Below are 18741 nucleotides of genomic sequence, written 5' to 3'. Positions count from 1 at the left end.
CTACACATCTCTGAGGGTTTGTTACAATGTATCCGCGCTGATAAAATGTATCGATTTGGAGAGTTTAGTGCTCAGATCATTTTCTAGGCTGCATACAATTGTAACAAACCTTTAGCGACAGGTTGTTTAAACTGATCCTCGGACCCGACCCATGGACTACTCTCCCATTATGCTCTCTGGCCCCATCTGATAAACACGATTATCCCATAAACACATGACGAGACATTTTCCTATCTAGAATTCCATCTCAGAGTTGGACCGTCCTGCGGAGATAAAGTCTCCTCCGCCATTATCACCAGGATCACGGATGAGTCAGGAGACGCTGGTGATAATATTAATGACCGTTATCTGAACATCTTAAGACACAGTCCAACGTCCTTCCATTCCACATCTGGCATCTAAGCAATAACTGCTGTATGATAGGTAACTGCGGCGGACATCGCATCTATGGGACATATACCACAGGGTGCCACTAGAGGGCACTATGGACTGGAGAGGAGGGTTCATCCTATGTCCTCCACCCAGAAGAAACCATAGGTTTTCTTCCTCTGCGGCTACAAGAGTCACATGGAACAGAGCAATAGTAGCAGCGCCGATACAACAGTACCCGTCACATAGATGTGCCCATAACTATTCCTGCCAGTCATGTGTAATAGAGCTAACCACAGCTTTGGTAGTCTCCATTCATTTGTGCCACCATCCTATCAGTGCCCTAATAATAGTCTCAGCTATAGTAGTGTCCATACAATAGTCCCAGCTATAGTAGTACCGTACATTACTGGTACCTATGGTAGTGCCCATCAGTGGTGTAACTAAAAATGACTGGGCACCACAGCACCTCTCCCCCCCAGCAATTTCTTCACAATCCCCTCCTTCTATGAAACCCCCCACTCCTGTGGCTAGTTAAAGTGTAACTGTCATTCTTTTTTTTTTTTTTTGTAATGTGTAGGGGCAGTGATGCCGACTATTTTTGTAATATACTTTAATTACTGAAATCGTACATTTCTATCAGAAAAATAGCTGTAAAGTGGCCCATTTTGAGCCTTAGCAACGCTCCTCTGTCTTCTGTTTACATAACAGTGGAGACTTGCTCAACACTGACTGTTATGTAAACAGAAGACAGAGGAGCGTTGCTAAGGCTCAAAATGGGCCACTTTACAGCTATTTTTCTGATAGAAATGTACGATTTCCGTAATTAAAGTATATTACAAAAATGGTCGGTATCACTGCCCCTACACATTACAAAAATAAAAAACAGAATGACAGTTACACTTTAAGATCGCTCTCTTAGACCAGTCCCGGCACCCGGTTTCCTACATGTATATACTGTATATACTGTCACTGTATATAACGGCATTGTATAATTCTATAGAGGGGGCCCTGACAATGACATCTTTCAGTCCTCCTCCTGGGTGGGCCGCTTTTGAGTTCAGTCCAAAAAATAGAAAATGTGGCAAGGTCCTCATACACCGCAGCTCCACCTTGCGCTTTCACACGTGTATTCCGCGGACCATTGTAATTAAACTGTTCCTTTATTCATAAATCCATTTGATATTCCATAAAAAGATAAAAATCAGTAATACATTCCGTATTCTATTCTGCCATGTTCAGACGGCTGCGTCTCCGTGCGCTACAATCCATGTGCACTCAGTCAGCATTTCCATATAGCAACATCCACGAGCGCTGGAGCAGCAATACTGCACACAGCTGAAGAGCGATGTTTCGGTGGACACGCCCCCTTTGTCAAACCCCTTCAGAGTTCAGCCCACTTTCCCTGCTTCCACTATAACTATGCCACTGGTGCCCATACAATAGTTCCAGCTATAGCAGAACCCCTATAATACTTGTAGCTATGTTAGTGCCCATTCAATAGTCCCAGCTGTAGTAGTGCCCATACAATAGTCCTAGCTGTAGTAGTGCCCATACAATAGTCCTAGCTGTAGTAGTGTCCATACAATAGTCCCGGCTGTAGTAGTGCCCATACAATAGTCCCAGCTGTAGTAGTGCCCATACAATAGTCCCAGCTGTAGTAGTGCCCATACAATAGTCACAGCTGTAGTAGTGCCCATACAATAGTCCCAGCTGTAGTAGTGCCCATACAATAGTCCTAGCTGTAGTAGTGTCCATACAATAGTCCTAGCTGTAGTAGTGTCCATACAATAGTCCCAGCTGTAGTAGTGCCCATACAATAGTCCCAGCTGTAGTAGTGCCCATACAATAGTCCCAGCTGTAGTAGTGCCCATACAATAGTCCCAGCTGTAGTAGTGCCCATACAATAGTCCCAGCTGTAGTAGTGCCCATACAATAGTCCCAGCTGTAGTAGTGCCCATACAATAGTCCCAGCTGTAGTAGTGCCCATACAATAGTCCCAGCTGTAGTAGTGCCTATACAATAGTCCCAGCTGTAGTAGTGCCCATACAATAGTCCCAGCTGTAGTAGTGCCCATACAATAGTCCCAGCTGTAGTAGTGCCCATACAATAGTCCCAGCTGTAGTAGTGCCCATACAATAGTCCCAGCTGTAGTAGTGCCCATACAATAGTCCCAGCTGTAGTAGTGCCCATACAATAGTCCTAGCTGTAGTAGTGCCCATATAATAGTCCCAGCTGTAGTAGTGCCCATACAATAGTCCCAGCTGTAGTAGTGCCCATACAATAGTCCCAGCTGTAGTAGTGTCCATACAATAGTCCCAGCTGTAGTAGTGCCCATACAATAGTCCCAGCTGTAGTAGTGCCCATACAATAGTCCCAGCTGTAGTAGTGCCCATACAATAGTCCTAGCTGTAGTAATGCCCATACAATAGTCCCAGCTGTAGTAGTGCTAATACAATAGTCCCAGCTGTAGTAGTGCCCATACAATAGTCCCAGCTGTAGTAGTGCCCATACAATAGTCCCAGCTGTAGTAGTGCCCATACAATAGTCCTAGCTGTAGTAGTGTCCATACAATAGTCCTAGCTGTAGTAGTGTCCATACAATAGTCCCAGCTGTAGTAGTGCCCATATAATAGTCCCAGCTGTAGTAGTGCCCATAAAATAGTCCCAGCTGTAGTAGTGCCCATACAATAGTCCCAGCTGTAGTAGTGTCCATACAATAGTCCCAGCTGTAGTAGTGTCCATATAATAGTCCCAGCTGTAGTAGTGCCCATACAATAGTCCCAGCTGTAGTAGTGTCCATACAATAGTCCCAGCTGTAGTAGTGTCCATACAATAGTCCCAGCTGTAGTAGTGCCCATACAATAGTCCCAGCTGTAGTAGTGCCCATACAATAGTCCCAGCTGTAGTAGTGCCCATACAATAGTCCCAGCTGTAGTAGCGCCCATACAATAGTCCCAGCTGTAGTAGCGCCCATACAATAGTCCCAGCTGTAGTAGCGCCCATACAATAGTCGCAGCTGTAGTAGTGCCCATACAATAGTCCCAGCTGTAGTAGTGCCCATATAATAGTCCCAGCTGTAGTAGTGCCCATATAATAGTCCCAGCTGTAGTAGTGCCCATACAATAGTCCCAGCTGTAGTAGTGCCCATAAAATAGTCCCAGCTGTAGTAGTGCCCATACAATAGTCCCAGCTGTAGTAGTGCCCATACAATAGTCCCAGCTGTAGTAGTGCCCATACAATAGTCCCAGCTGTAGTAGCGCCCATACAATAGTCCCAGCTGTAGTAGCGCCCATACAATAGTCCCAGCTGTAGTAGCGCCCATACAATAGTCGCAGCTGTAGTAGTGCCCATACAATAGTCCCAGCTGTAGTAGTGCCCATATAATAGTCCCAGCTGTAGTAGTGCCCATATAATAGTCCCAGCTGTAGTAGTGCCCATACAATAGTCCCAGCTGTAGTAGTGCCCATACAATAGTCCTAGCTGTAGTAGTGCCCATACAATAGTCCCAGCTGTAGTAGTGCCCATACAATAGTCCCAGCTGTAGTAGTGCCCATACAATAGTCCCAGCTGTAGTAGTGCCCATACAATAGTCCCAGCTGTAGTAGTGTCCATACAATAGTCCCAGCTGTAGTAGTGCCCATACAATAGTCCCAGCTGTAGTAATGCCCATACAATAGTCCCAGCTGTAGTAGTGCCCATACAATAGTCCTAGCTGTAGTAGTGCCCATACAATAGTCCCAGCTGTAGTAGTGCCCATACAATAGTCCCAGCTGTAGTAGTGCCCATACAATAGTCCCAGCTGTAGTAGTGCCCATACAATAGTCCCAGCTGTAGTAGTGTCCATACAATAGTCCCAGCTGTAGTAGTGCCCATACAATAGTCCCAGCTGTAGTAGTGCCCATACAATAGTCCCAGCTGTAGTAGTGCCCATACAATAGTCACAGCTGTAGTAGTGTCCATACAATAGTCCCAGCTGTAGCACTGCCTATACACAGGGGTGCACCTAGCCTTTCTGCTGCCTGAGGCAAAAACTGAAACGGCACCCCAACCCCCATATGCCAATTTCTTAGCCTAACCCCTTGCCTCCAGCCCAACTGTTAAAGACATACTTGGAAAACATTACATTCAGAGCTACCGAACATACAGGGTAATACAGCGCCAGATGCTGTGCTTCCCAATACTATACTGCAGAAACAGATAATCCCCCTTCTGCTTCCCCCCTCTTTCCCCTACCTGGTGCTGCCTGAGGCAATTGTCTCACCTCGCCTCATTGGTGGTGCGCCCCTGCCTATACAATAGTTCCAGCTATAGTAGTGCAATAGACCTAGCTGTAGTAGTGCCCATACAATATACCTACCTATACTAATGCCCATACAATAGTCCCAGCTGTAGTAGTGCCCATGCCTACCTATAGTAGTGCCCATACAATAGTCCCAGCTGTATTAGTGCCCATGCCTACCTATAGTAGTGCCCATACAATAGTCCCAGCTGTATTAGTGCCCATACAGTAGTCTCAACCATAGTAATACCTACACAATAGCAGTGCCAGTTATTTGAGCTATTGTACCCAAATATAGCACCAATAGTACGGTACCACTTCAGAAATAGTGCCCATAAGTAATGCCGCGTGATGTTGTCAGCAGCCCTCTGCTTGGCCCGTTAATAATACAGCGCTCATTATGTTCCTGTTGCTGGTGCCAGTGGCACCTCCCTTGCCAGTTTAGTCCCCAGAGCAAATGCCCCCCTGCAATGCCCATCATGAGCTGTATTATAATGTCTTATTATATCTGCCCTGCAATATTTGGAAAACCACAACTCACAGCATGTTGGGTGTTGTAGTTTTTCAACTGTCTGAGAGCGATAGTGGTTTACAGAGACCAAAACCTAAATTTGGGAGAAGATGTGACCTTCCATAGCTGAACGATCTCCTCTAGATCACCTCCAGATTCTGTTACTCTCATAACCCCCCAAGTGTTTTTTCTTCCCCAGTCGGCCCTGGAGAGACTGATCAGCTCGGAGAGATACGACACCAGGGGTGATTTCACTGTCACCTTACACCCTGTGCTCCATATGGTGAGTACCACATGAGACTGGGGTCCTGCAGGCATATTACTCCTGTTCCCTATGACAACACTTCCTGTCAATGTTTATGGCTTTTTTAGCCTTATCTTATCTGGACTCACCTGAATAGATGTGGCTGGTGATTTGGGGGTGTACTGCATTCGTATGACAGTATGAATCACCAGAGTACAGCCAGGAAGAGTTGTCATGAGGACACTAAGGCTGTTAACCCTTGCAATGCATTTACCGTGCTCACTAATGGTTCCTATATAATTTTGAAGACAGTTTAGCACAAAGATCTAAGGATCCGAATTATATTCATAGGATGTGAATCATTTTGCAGGTTGATTCTGAGAAGAAGAACATTAATAACTACGGGGATGTTTATGAAGTGCAGTGCTCACAGCAGGTAGGTCCTCATAAGTAAGTGCCCCTTAGTGTTGAATATCTAACCACAAGGGTCTAGCACTTTTTGGGTTAGTTCCCATACTACACTTATTCTGTCCTTCTTATAATGGCTCTACATCCACTGACTTGCTGCTGAGTGTACTTAGACACAGCAGCCAATCTGAAGAAGCAAAGCCGCAGTATAAAGCATGAGGGAGGCAGAAATAAAACAGAAACAGCGTGAGCCTCTCAAATAATATGAGATGTTCTTTGACTTCCAGTAGACACTGCAGTTAAAGGGACACTTCCATCAGAAAGGGGTATTTTTTTAAACTCAATATTTACAGAATTGTTTTTAGAGTTTTTGTCATCATACTATGTCACTGAAAATTAAAAAAAAACTAAATCTTGTCTTTCTTTAGCAGTCAGCACAGAAATATATATAAGACAGGAAACCTATTGTTACTTTACTGCTCCTTGGAAGGAAAGATATTATCTGCTAGTGTAATAGTAGATTAGTAGAATTGGGATGAACGGTATGACGCCCACAGAAGAGCATGCACTTATCAGTGTAATGTCTGATGCTCTAATTGAGTCATTTATCCTCTTCTCTCTCTGGCTGAGAGAGTTAAGAGAGACTGCTGTGAAGAAAATATGTTATCCTCTAGTATAATAGTAGGTTAGTAGAACTGGGATAACTGTACAATAGGTCTATGGCTAGGCCTAGATAAGATACCCACATAAGAGCAGAGATCCAGCCACTACCCAGCAAATATGCAGAGAATCGGACAGACAGAAGACGCTTCACGTTGTCTGGTCTATTCCCAGCATTCTCTGTGGGAACGCCCCACGATGTTATGGAGTCATCAGATTTAACACCCTCATTCCATAGACTCTATTGGAGCATCCATAGGTAAGGGGGAGCTCTGCTCACAGTGGACTGCCCTTTGCTGGGTTTAGGTTCCCCTTTTATAATCTATATAACACGCCGGCTGGTCAAATGCTTTATCCGCAGGACTCCGTCTTCTTGAACACACATAAGAACAGTCCATACCTGTGGCTGAAGGACATGATGCAGGTGAAAGAGAGCCGAGCACAGGTAAGAAACCGGATCACGTATACAGCTAGGTGGCCCTCCAACTGCTTAAAGAGCAATTCCCTAATATGCAATGTGCAATAACCTGTAATCTGTATTCTGAAGTATGCCCCTTATTTTTACAGCCTCGGGTATACGGGTCCAATTTCTCCTGCATAGACCTGTCCCCTTCAGATACAGTCCCAACATCAGGTAAGTCACGGGCCACGAAGCGAACCCGGGTCGGAGCATAAAATATTCTACCGAAATATCCATTATATATGTGAGGGCTCCTTTAACCCCTTAAGGACCCTTGCCGTACATGTACGTCACAGCTGGACGTGACTTAAGGACCACGGACATACATGTACGGCAGGCTGAACGGGCGGGTACAGGAGCTGCACCCACCCGATCAGCGGCACGGACCCGGAAATCACTGGCAGCCGGGTCCCTGCTGCATACGCCGGCTTCGGCTCTACAAAAATATCACACCTGAACCCCGTAGAAAAAATAAAATAAAAACTGTGCTAAAACCATTTTTTGTCACTTTACATCACAAAAAGTGTAATACCAAGCGATCAAAAAGGCGTATGCCCCCCAAAATAGTACCAATAAAACCGTCACCTCATCCTGCAAAAAATGAGCCCCTACATAAAACAGTCGGGCAAAAAAAAAAAAAAAAAATGGCTCTCAGAATATGAAGACACTAAAACATGATTTTTTTTTGTTTCAAAAATGCATTTATTGTGTTAAAAGTAAAAAAAAAAAAAAAAAGTAGACATAGTAGATATTGCCGTGTCCGTAACAACCAGGTCTATTAAAATATCACATGACCTCACCCCTTAGGTGGACACCGTAAAAAAAATACAAATAAAAACGGTGTCAAAAAGCCATTTTTTGTCACCTTATATCACAAAAGGTGTAATACCAAGCGATCAAAAAGTCATATGCACCCTAAAATAGTACCAATCAAACCGTCATCTCATACCAAAGAAAATGAGCCCCTACATAAGACAGTTGCCCAAAAAAAACAAAAAAACTATGGCTTTCAGAATATGGAGACACTAAAAAATAATTAGACATATTTGGTATTGTCTCGTCTGTAACAACCTGCTCTATAAAAATACCACATGATCTAACCTGTCAGATGAACATTGTAAAAAGCAAAAAATAAAAACGGTGCCAAAACAGCTATTTTTTGTTACCTTGCCTCATAAAAAGTGTAATATAGAGCAACCAAAAATCATATGTACCCTAAAATAGTACCAACAAAACTGCCACCTGAGGCCTCATGCACACAACCGTTTTTTTTGGCGGTCCACAAAAACGGGTTCCGTAGTTCCGTGATCCGTGTCTGTTTTTTCTTCCGTGGGTCTTCCTTGATTTTTGGAGGATCCACGGACATGAAGGAAAAAGTCGTTTCGGTGTCCGCCTGGCCGTGCGGAGCCAAACGGATCCGTCCTGACTTACAATGCAAGTCAATGGGGACGGATCTATTTGACGTTGACACAATATGGTGCAATTGCAAACTGATCCGTCCCCCATTGACTTTCAATGTAAAGTCAGGAGTCCCTATTATACCATCGGATCAGAGTTTTCTCCTATCCGATGGGAGTTTTCTCCTATCCGCCTCTATGGTAAAATATACCATCGGATTTGAGTTATATCGTGAAAACTCAGATCTGACAGTATATTTTAACACAGAGGCGTTCCCATGGTGATGGGGACGCTTCAAGTTAGAATATACTAAGAACTATGTACATGACTGCCCCCTGCTGCCTGGCAGCACCCGATCTCTTACAGGGGGCTTTGATCCGCACAATTAACCCCTCAGGTGCTGCACCTGAGGGGTTAATTGTGCGGATCATAGCCCCCTGTAAGAGATTAGGTGCTGCCAGGCAGGAGGGGGCAGACCCCCCTCCCTCCCCAGTTTTAAAAACATTGGTGGCCAGTGCGGCCCCCCTCCCTCCCTCCCCTGTATTTAACTCATTGGTGGCCAGTGCGGCCCCCTCCCTTCCCTGTATTTAACTCATTGGTGGCCAGTGCGGCCCCCCTCCCTCCCTCCCCTGTATTTAACTCATTGGTGGCCAGTGCGGCCCCCCTCCCTCCCTCCCCTGTATGTAACTCATTGGTGGCCAGTGCGGCCACCAATGAGTTAAATACAGGGGAGGGAGGGGGGCTGCACTGGCCACCAATGAGTTAAATACAGGGGAGGGAGGGAGGGGGGCTACACTGGCCACCAATGAATTTAAAACTGGGGAGGGAGAGGGGTCTGCCCCCTCCTGCCTGGCAGCACCTGATCTCTTACAGGGGGCTATGATACGCACAATTAACCCCTCAGGTGCGGCACCTGAGGGGTTAATTGTGCGGATCACAGCCCCCTGTAAGAGATCGGGTGCTGCCAGGCAGCAGGGGGCAGTCATGTACACAGTTCTTAGTATATTCTAACTTGAAGCGTCCCCATCACTATAGGAACGCCTCTGTGTTAGAATATACTGTCGGATCTGAGTTTTCACTTCGTGAAAACTCAGATCTAAAAAGCTTTTATGCAGACGGATCAGCGGATCTGTTTGTGTGAAAGTAGCCTACGGACACGGATGACGGACGCGGATGACAATGTTGTGTGCATCCGTGTTTTTTCACGGACCCATTGACTTGAGAGGGTCCGTGAACCGTTGTCCGTCAAAAAAATAGGACAGGTCATATTTTTTTGACGGACAGGAAACACGGATCACGGATGCGGATGAAAAACGGTGCATTTTCTGAGTTTTCAGCGGACCCATTGAAAGTCAATGGGTCCGCAGAAAATCACGGAAAACGGAACAATGGACACAAATGCACACGGTCGTGTGCATGAGGCCTTATCCTGTAGTTTCCAAAATGGTGTCACTTTTTTGGGAGTTTCTACTCTATGGGTGGTTTCTACTATGTAAGCCCCACAAAGTGACTTCAGACCTGAACTGGTCCTTAAAAATTGGGTTTTGGAAATTTTCCTAAAAATTTAAAGATTTGCTTCTAAACTTCTAACGTCCCAAAAGAAGAAAATGTCATTTACAAAATGATCCAAACATGAAGTAAACATATGTGAAATATAAAGTAATAACTATTTTAGGAGGTATCACACTATCTGTTTTAAAAGCAGAGAAATAGAAATTTTAAAAATTGAGAATTTTTCTACATTTTTGGTAAATTTGGTATTTTTTCATAAATAAAAGTTAAATATTTTCACTCAAATTTACCACTGTCATGAAGTACAATATGTGAAGAGAAAACAATCTCAGGATGGCTTGGATAAGTAAAAGCGTTTTTTGGTTCTCACCACATAAAGTGAGACGTCAGATAAGGGTAAAAAATGGCAGGGTCCTGAAGGGGTTAATGTCGCTGTGATTCACAAGGAATAGAAAGGTGACATCACAACTGTCTGATGATGTTAAAGGGGCGCTGGGGCGGAGCTGTGACTACTGTTTATTTTCCTGTACAGGACAAAAGGTTATCACCATTAACAGGTTAAATAACATATATATAGCAGTGTATTTTTACAGGAGCTTTTAGAGACCAGTTGACAGTTATTATAGAACTTTACTTAGGAGTGAATCTGATCCTCGTTTACCAAATTGTCTAACACACAAGCCAGCCATGTAACACAAAAGCCGGCCATGTTGTCCGAAGCAACCAATCAGAAATCAGCTTTCATTTCTGAAACTGCTGTTGTCAAATTAAAGCTGCACTGTGATTGGTTGCCATGGACAGCAAGTTCCATGGGCCTCAGTAGTAAACAAAGTGGCCATAGCAACCAATCACAATACAGCTTTCATTTTAGCAGAGCAGTTAAAGAAATGAAAGCTGAGCCCTGATTCGTTGTTGTGGACAACAGGATCAAACACACAGCAAGAGATTTTAGACTGACACATTTAAAATCACAGGTGCACATCCATAAAGCTAACATGTAGACAGCAAACAAATATATATATATATATATATATATATATATATATATAAAAAATTAAAGCTCTCTGAGCCAGGGGCGTAAAACATTCGGGGCCTGGACCCCTGATGTTTTGTCCCAGGCCCCGAATGTACTGCCTGCCAGATAGATCCAACTGTATTGCTATCCTCAGGACGGCAATACAATTGAATTTAATGCCCTGCAAGAGCTGAAGGACCTGTGATGACATCACAGTCCATGTGATCAGTTCTAGATGCAGTAGCTGAAAAGGACCTGCGATGATGTCACCATCATGTGACCAGTGCAGGAGAAGACGGCTCAGCAGTGAAGAGAAGTCCTGGGAAGAAGCTGTGGTGAGGTCTGCTACATGAGGAGAGGTAAGTGAAGGGGTAGATTACTCAGTGTGAGAGGCAGAGCAATGTTGGGAGTTGTAGTTATTTAACTGGGACTGTATGTTAGGGCTAAAGTTATTTACGTGTGACAGTGGGGTGAAGTGATGTTATTTACATGGGACTGAATATTGAGGGGTGATGTTATTTACATGGGACTGTTTGTTGAAGATGGCTGGAGAGGTGGTGATATTTACGTGGGACTGTATTTTGGAGGGGGCTGTAGATAGAGAGGGATGTTATTTACATGGGACTGTATATTGGAGGGGGCTAGAGAGATGGTGTGATGGTATTTACATGGGACTCTATAGCGGAGGAGGGAAATAATATTATTTACATGGGACTGTATGGTGGAGGGGCTGAGGAATTATAATTTCTGAGGACAGTAAACGGAGGAATATAACTACAGGGGGCACTGCAGGGGGCATTATAAATACTGGGAGCGCTTCAAGGCGAGCATTATAACAGTAGGGGGCAATATAAATACTGGGGTCACTGTGTGGGCATTATAACAGTAGGGGGCGATATAAATACTGGGGCACTTTAAGGTGAGCATTATAATAGTAGGGGGGTATTATAAATACTGGGGGCACTGTGGGGACATTTTAAATCCAGGGGACATTAAGCGTTCTTATTACCTCTGGGGGCTCTATAGGAGGGACTTATAGATCTACAGTATTTCTAATAAGAGCACTATGGGGGGCCTTATTACTACTGGGGGGTCTGTAGAGAGCTTTATTACTACTGGGGGGAACAATAGGGGGACCTTATTTCTACTGGGGGCTCTGTGAGGGTATTATTAATACCGGAGGGCTCTTCTACTAATGGAGCACTATCACTGTTGGGGGCACTGTAGGAGGCAGTATTACTAATGAGGGCATTCTAGAAGAGAATTACTATTGGTGGGACTATGAGGAGTACTATTACTATGGGGGGCACTCATTTTTCTTCAGGATAGTATTTAGGGGTAGAGAAAAGGGATGAAGCTAAGATGTCTGTGCGTCACACTCTGCAGAGACGAGGCACGGCTGAGAGAAGTTGTCCGGACTGAATGGAGAAGAAGATGACAGAAGATCTACATCAGAGGAGACGTCACCTGGGAGGCCCTGGATGTGAAAGGTACGTGCTGCTGTATAGTAAGTACAGTAAAATGTCTTCAGTGCTAGTGTTTGCAGGGGAGGGGTTGGAGGGGCGATTGGTTGACTTCGAGAATTGGGCAATATTCATTGGGGCTTGGGCCCCAGATATTTTGAGACCCTAGCAACGCCCCTGCTCTGCACACATTTTTGGCGGGTGTGTTTGGAGGGTGGCTGGCTCCTTTTAAAGTGAGTACTCCGTGCCCATCAGGTAGTGGCATACCTGCAATAGAGGCAGACCACGTGACTGCTATAGAGCCCAGGGGGAGGGGGTCCGGTATGGAACTTGCTCTTCTCTCCCCCACTTGAAAACACTGCTTTTTCATGCAGCCGCCACTAGGGGGAGCACAAAGTAAAGAGGTTATTACAGCTTCCATGGTAGTTGTAATAATTCCTAATCACTGAGCTTCCTGGTGTAAATACATTGAGAAATATGGTGTTCAGAATAAGCGCCATGTATTTAAAGCACCTTTCCTACTTTTTCCGACATAAAAGTAGGATAAAGTGGGTGAGGCCAAAGGCAACTTATTTATTACAATTTGTATTTAATTATAATTTCTTTCTCTTGATTAAAAAAAACAAAAAACATAAATTTCTCAGAAATCTGGGGCATTGCGCATGTTCTTGGAGTGTTTGTCTCACTGGAAAACTAGGTGCAGGGGACCTTTACTGAGTTTTGCTATGAGATTTATGTACACCCCTGTGCCCAGTATTGATGAAGCTGGTTCACTTCCTTGTATTTTGTAGACATAGTTAGGCACCGGAGAGGTAGTTCTGTCAGTGTTGCTACATGCACACGTTCAGGATTCATGTGCGGAGAATCCGCACTGAAATCCGCAGGTGTTCACAGGCAAATACGTGCTATCAATCCGCATTAATTAGTGCGGATTTGCATGCGGATTTGGTGCGGATTCAGTGCTGATTTTCCGCATGCGGATTTCACTAAGTGAATGAAGAAAATCCGGTCAGGAAAAAAATTTTTTATTGACATGTCGCGGATTTTAAAATCCGCACCGCAGGTCAAAATCCGCGCGGAAAAAAATCTGCATCGTGTGCATTGAGAATTTCAAATTCTCATAGAATACAATGGACATGACCTACGGTGCGGATTTTCCGCACGCAAATCCGCGCGGAAAATCCGCACGCAATCCTGATCGTGTGCAGGGGGCCTTAGGTACCAATAAGCAGAAACCACCTTGACGTTGGTAGATGGGCCTGACACAATTTTGATCAAAAATGTGCAAAGAGCTTCCATATTTCATGTATAGTAGGTATAGTACCTCTGTAATCCAGAATAATCTCTAATCCCTACTTCTATTGTTTGCATGTGTAACAGTTTGCTGCCAAAATAAAGACCCCAGACCAAACCCCAGAAAATAATATAGGCACCAGAATAAATAAAGAACCTAGAACTCAAGGCCTGCAGGCGTAATTTTCAGTGGGCTGTATGAGGGTCAGACGCCATAAAGAAAGCAGGAAGTGCTGACGCTTGTAGCCATGCCTCACCTCCGGGACATGGGCGCTACCATATGCTTCCCAATGGACAATCTAGTAAGAACTCGACAACGTGAGGTGCAAATGTTGCGAGGCCTCTATAGACGCTCACTCTTTGGTTGGTGGTTGAGTTCTGGAAGCCGCCAAGCCAACAACAGAGCGAGCGACCATAGAAGCCTCGTGAGAGTTGCACCTTGCCAGGTCGAGTCCTCGCGGGATTGTCTATAGCGAAGCGTCTTGCAGCAGCCATGTTCCAGAGGTAAGGAGTGGCTACAAGTGTCAAAACGTCCTGCTTTCTTTATGGTACTAGTCTCTGAGTCCCCACTACAGTCCTCACTCAACTGTCTGTTCTTTAGTGACCAGAGAATTACATACAGGCCTTTGAAGACAACTATAATGCTGATGTGGCCTTCAGTGATACTCCTGTCCTAGACCAAACCCCAAAACAAATACATACCCCTGAGTAAATAAAGACCACTCCCCAAAATAAATACAGGTGTCATGTCAAACCCTAGAAAAATATAGGCCCCAGAATAAAGACTCTAAACCAGTCCCCAAAATTAATATATACCCCAGAAAATATATAGATCCCAGGAGTATATAAAGTTACTGTTAAGGGGGCAGGCCGCTGTGGCGGTCACTGTTAAAGGGGCAGGCACTGTGGAGGTCACTGTTAAAGGGGCGGGCACTGTGGAGGTCACTGTTAAAGGGGCGGGCACTGTGGAGGTCACTGTTAGGGGGGCAGGGAACAATGGAGGTCACAGATAAGGGCATAGTCCCCTATGGAGTCCAGTGTTAAGGGGCGGGGTGCTGTACAGGTCACTGCTAAGGGAGTGGGGTGCTGTGAAACTCATTGTTAAAGGGGCGGACTGCTGTGAAGGTCAAAGTTAAAGGGGTTCTACAGTTTGTTTAAACTAATGATCTATCCTCTGGATAGATCATCAGCATCTGACCGGCGCGGGTCCTTCTCACTGTTTACCACTGGCCCAGTGACGTCACGACTAGTATCAACGTGCCTGGGTGGGGTTAAGCTACATTCAAGTAAATGGAGCTTAGCCCCGCCCAGGCAAGTTGATACTAGTCGTGACGTCACTGGGCCAGCGGTAAACAGTGAGAAGGCCGCGGCGCTGCTGGAGCGCCGCTGCCTTCGCAAACAGCTGATCGGCGGGGGTCCCGGGTGTCGGACCCGCGCCGGTCAAATGCTGATGATCTATCCAGAGGATAGATCATCAGTTTAAACAAACTGCAGAACCCCTTTAGGGGTGATGGGCTGCTGTGGAGGTCCCATTTTAAGAAGGCTGGGCACTGTGGGGGGTCACTGTTAAGGGGTGGGGGGGCTGTAGAGGTCACTGTTATGGGGGATACTGTCAATATCTTTTAACGACACACACAAACATTAGTTGAAATAGATAAAATATACCCGTGCGAAGCCGAGTCCTTCTGCTAGTATATTATATTTCATATACATGTATGTTTTATTCTTATGATACCATTACATTTTTATGTCGCTGTTGTAAAGCTTCTGATTCTAACCCAGTTTGGCTTTAGTTCACAGACTGAAGCCTGCAGATTTTAAAGTAATTGCTGCATTGGGAGACTCAATTACTGTAAGTACTGACCTTTCAGGGCATTTTCAATGTCTTCTCTAGTGGTCAGCAGGTCCCAGAGGTCACTGAATGTTGTGGTATATCCTAGTGATATATGACAACATTATGAGATGTGAGTCACCCCTTAGTAATGTTTTCCAGAGCACACTTACCATCTTGCTAAGTGCAAAATTTCAGCTTCGAGCCTCCCTTGCCCCTGCCTCTGGCAGTCTTTGGAGGCTGAAGGCACAATGCTTAGATCACTGGTAATCTAGGGTAGTTAAATGGGTTTTCTAGGATTTTATATTTATTTTATACTGATGAATGGGTCAACAACATTAAAATCTAAAAAAAAAACTTTAACGAATAAATGGTGACAACCTGAGTGATCAAAGTACTTGAGGGGTTGAACCCAGATCCTTGGTGGTCTACTGTACGAAAGAAGTCAATGTGAGCATTTGTGGTCTAGATTGAAGGTAACCCACGAGATATGTCAGTGGTTTAGGGTATTTAAGGGGTCAATGCCTATATTTCTGATGTCTAGATCAGTGAAGGGGCTGATATTCATACTCATTACTATTACAGGCAGGTAACGGCGCCGGTGCATTTGTCATGGATGTGCTAGATGTGGTGACCGAGTATCGTGGATTATCCTGGAGGTAAGAAGAAAGAAGGGTCCAAATAAACTCAACGCATGTCCTGGGCGTTGATCTAACCTGAGCACCCCATGCCCATTCGGCTCTCCTCGGAGGGCTGAGTAGGGGCTACACAGAAAGGAATACCAACGTGAGAAATCAGGTCCACCATGCCTGTATTTTAGTCTTTGACATGTCTCAAGTTTTCCTAAAATGTTTCCCTAAAAATATGCATACTTTAAGGTATACTGTTGTACATTATACACGTTCTGCTCATCAACACTCTTACTCTTCCTTCTAACAGCATCGGTGGGGACGAAGACCTCAGTAATGTAACTACTTTGGCAAGTATGTACCTTTATGGAACTGTATTTACATTGAAAGGGTAATACCATAAAAAAAAATAATGCAAAAAGCAGAATATAGGCGGACATGAGTAGATATGATATTATTACTGCCCCCCTGGTCTTTTTGCACAGACCGTGCAAATAAAAGGAACTAGGTCAATGGTCACGCCATGCAAATAGGGTCCAAAAAGCACTAGGTCCACTTGTCTTGGTGGAAAAGGGGGTGGCTTGAACTAGCACCAAGATGAGACCCCATTAGTATTTTCTGTATGTACATTCTGGAGCATCTATAGTATAGATTCTATACCATTAAAGAGGTTGTCCCATGAAACATATTTTCCATTTTTCAATCCAGTGCCTGGACATGAGTACTTTTGTAACTGCATGTGGATAAAAATTCAATATAGCCACTGAGTTATTCAATAAAATATATCTGTACAGCGCCACCTGCTGTTTGTTCTTTTACTTATTTCTCTGTCCTGCTCGCTGAGGTGGTTGCACATCCTCATCTTGATCTATCTTGATACCAGTCCCATCTACTGTTAGAAGCTGTGACAGTTACAGAGAGAGAGCTGCAGCAGAAAAGACACACCCCTGAGCTGTAATAGGGAGAGAGCTGCAGCAGAAAAGACACACCCCTGAACTATGATAGGGAGAGAGCTGCAGCAGAAAAGTCACACCCCTGAACTATGATAGGGAGAGAGCTGCAGCAGAAAAGACACACCCCTGAACTATGATAGGGAGAGAGCTGCAGCAGAAAAGACACCCCCCTGAACTGTAATAGGGAGAGAGCTGCAGCAGAAAAGACATGCCCCTGAGCTGTGATAGGGAGAGAGCTGCAGCAGAAAAGACACACCCCTGAACTGTAATAGGGAGAGAGCTGCAGCAGAAAAGACACACCCCTGAACTATGATAGGGAGAGAGCTGCAGCAGAAAAGACATGCCCCTGAGCTGTGATAGGGAGAGAGCTGCAGCAGAAAAGACACACCCCTGAACTGTAATAGGGAGAGAGCTGCAGCAGAAAAGACATGCCCCTGAGCTGTGATAGGGAGAGAGCTGCAGCAGAAAAGACACATCCCTGAACTATGATAGGGAGAGAGCTGCAGCAGAAAGGACCCCCCTCCCGAGCTGCCAGCTAGAAATAAATGTAGCAGAGCAATTGGAGCAATGAATGGGAAGAGCTCTGGTTCCATGTGAGTAACAGGGCTGGTTCTAGTTTTCTTAGAGTCTGTCATGTATTATATGATTTAAATTTTTTACATGATATGGGATAACCCCTTTAAATAAGACCATGTAACTGCTAAGGGGCTCGAAATAATAGAGGACCCAGCTAAGGTCAGCCCTGCCTCCCTTCCCTATGACCTGTGTTGATAAGCACAGGGTCCTTGCTCTCACCAGCAGCGGAAACCATGTTCATTTTTGCTATATATTATAAAATTATAATTTCCAGACCCTCGGGGTGCAGAGCTTTTAGTCTATGTCATAACATGGGGGAAACAACTGGGGGTGAATGGTGGGTAAGGTAGGATAGAAATTAAATTTGCAACTTTTACAAAAGCACTTTTCGTCTTACAGACATCCTCCGGCTGTACAACCCAGATATACAAGGTTACTCGATAAAGAGGGGATCCCATCATTTAACAAATTCAAAACTCAACCGCGCCGTTCCTGGAGCAAAAGCAGAGTATGTACTGGAGATATGAGACCAATAGGACAGATTTCAAAGTATTTAATTTTCCCACATTCTTAAAGGGGCTTTTCCAAATTTGTGTTACATGATATAAGCCACTCCTCTAACTCTGCCCAACGCTCTATACGTGCCCAATCCTGCCCAGCCCCCTTTGTGCCCCCAGACTGTAGTTGTGACCACTAGAGACATGTTTGGGTAGACATTATGCAGCACCACACACCTATTACATCCAGTGATGTCTCCTCTGATTATACACATTCTTCCTCATCTTCTCCATTTGGATCAGACCACCATGATGATTTCTCTCAGACACCTCTCATCTCTTTGCCCCACAGACATGTTTCTTGACTTTTCCATCATCCTCCCCTCCTGGTGATCCTATCCTCCTTCTATCCCCAATATTCTGACCGCTGTGCCCCCCATGACCCCAAATACTATACTTCAGAAATAATAGTGCTATACAGATAGCCCCCCCTTCCACATTAATTGCAAACCCCAAAAAAGCCCCATCAATAGCTATAATTCTCTCCCAGAGTGTCCTCATTATTAACAGTGCCCCCTACAGTGCCCCTAATAGTGTCAATGCTCCCCTAGAATGCCTCCATTAGTAGTAGTGCCCTCTAT

At 44.8% G+C, this 18741-nt stretch overlaps 1 protein-coding gene across 1 annotated transcript in view; it reads left to right on the top strand.

Moving 5' to 3' along the window:
• Positions 1 to 18741, top strand: part of PLB1 (phospholipase B1) — a 129755-nt gene that overhangs the window by 49767 nt on the left and 61247 nt on the right. Inside the window, exons 14-21 of the mRNA XM_040430234.1 lie at positions 5361 to 5444; positions 5776 to 5841; positions 6835 to 6918; positions 7041 to 7107; positions 15408 to 15466; positions 16031 to 16104; positions 16385 to 16428; positions 18003 to 18111. Coding sequence (XP_040286168.1) covers positions 5361 to 5444; positions 5776 to 5841; positions 6835 to 6918; positions 7041 to 7107; positions 15408 to 15466; positions 16031 to 16104; positions 16385 to 16428; positions 18003 to 18111 — 587 coding nt within the window. The remainder of the gene's footprint in view (positions 1 to 5360; positions 5445 to 5775; positions 5842 to 6834; positions 6919 to 7040; positions 7108 to 15407; positions 15467 to 16030; positions 16105 to 16384; positions 16429 to 18002; positions 18112 to 18741) is intronic.

Source organism: Bufo bufo, chromosome 4 (assembly GCF_905171765.1).
Source record: "Bufo bufo chromosome 4, aBufBuf1.1, whole genome shotgun sequence".
Classification (NCBI taxonomy): domain Eukaryota; kingdom Metazoa; phylum Chordata; class Amphibia; order Anura; family Bufonidae; genus Bufo; species Bufo bufo.
Note: the sequence above shows the minus strand (reverse complement) of the source record. Positions and strands in the feature narration are given on the sequence as shown.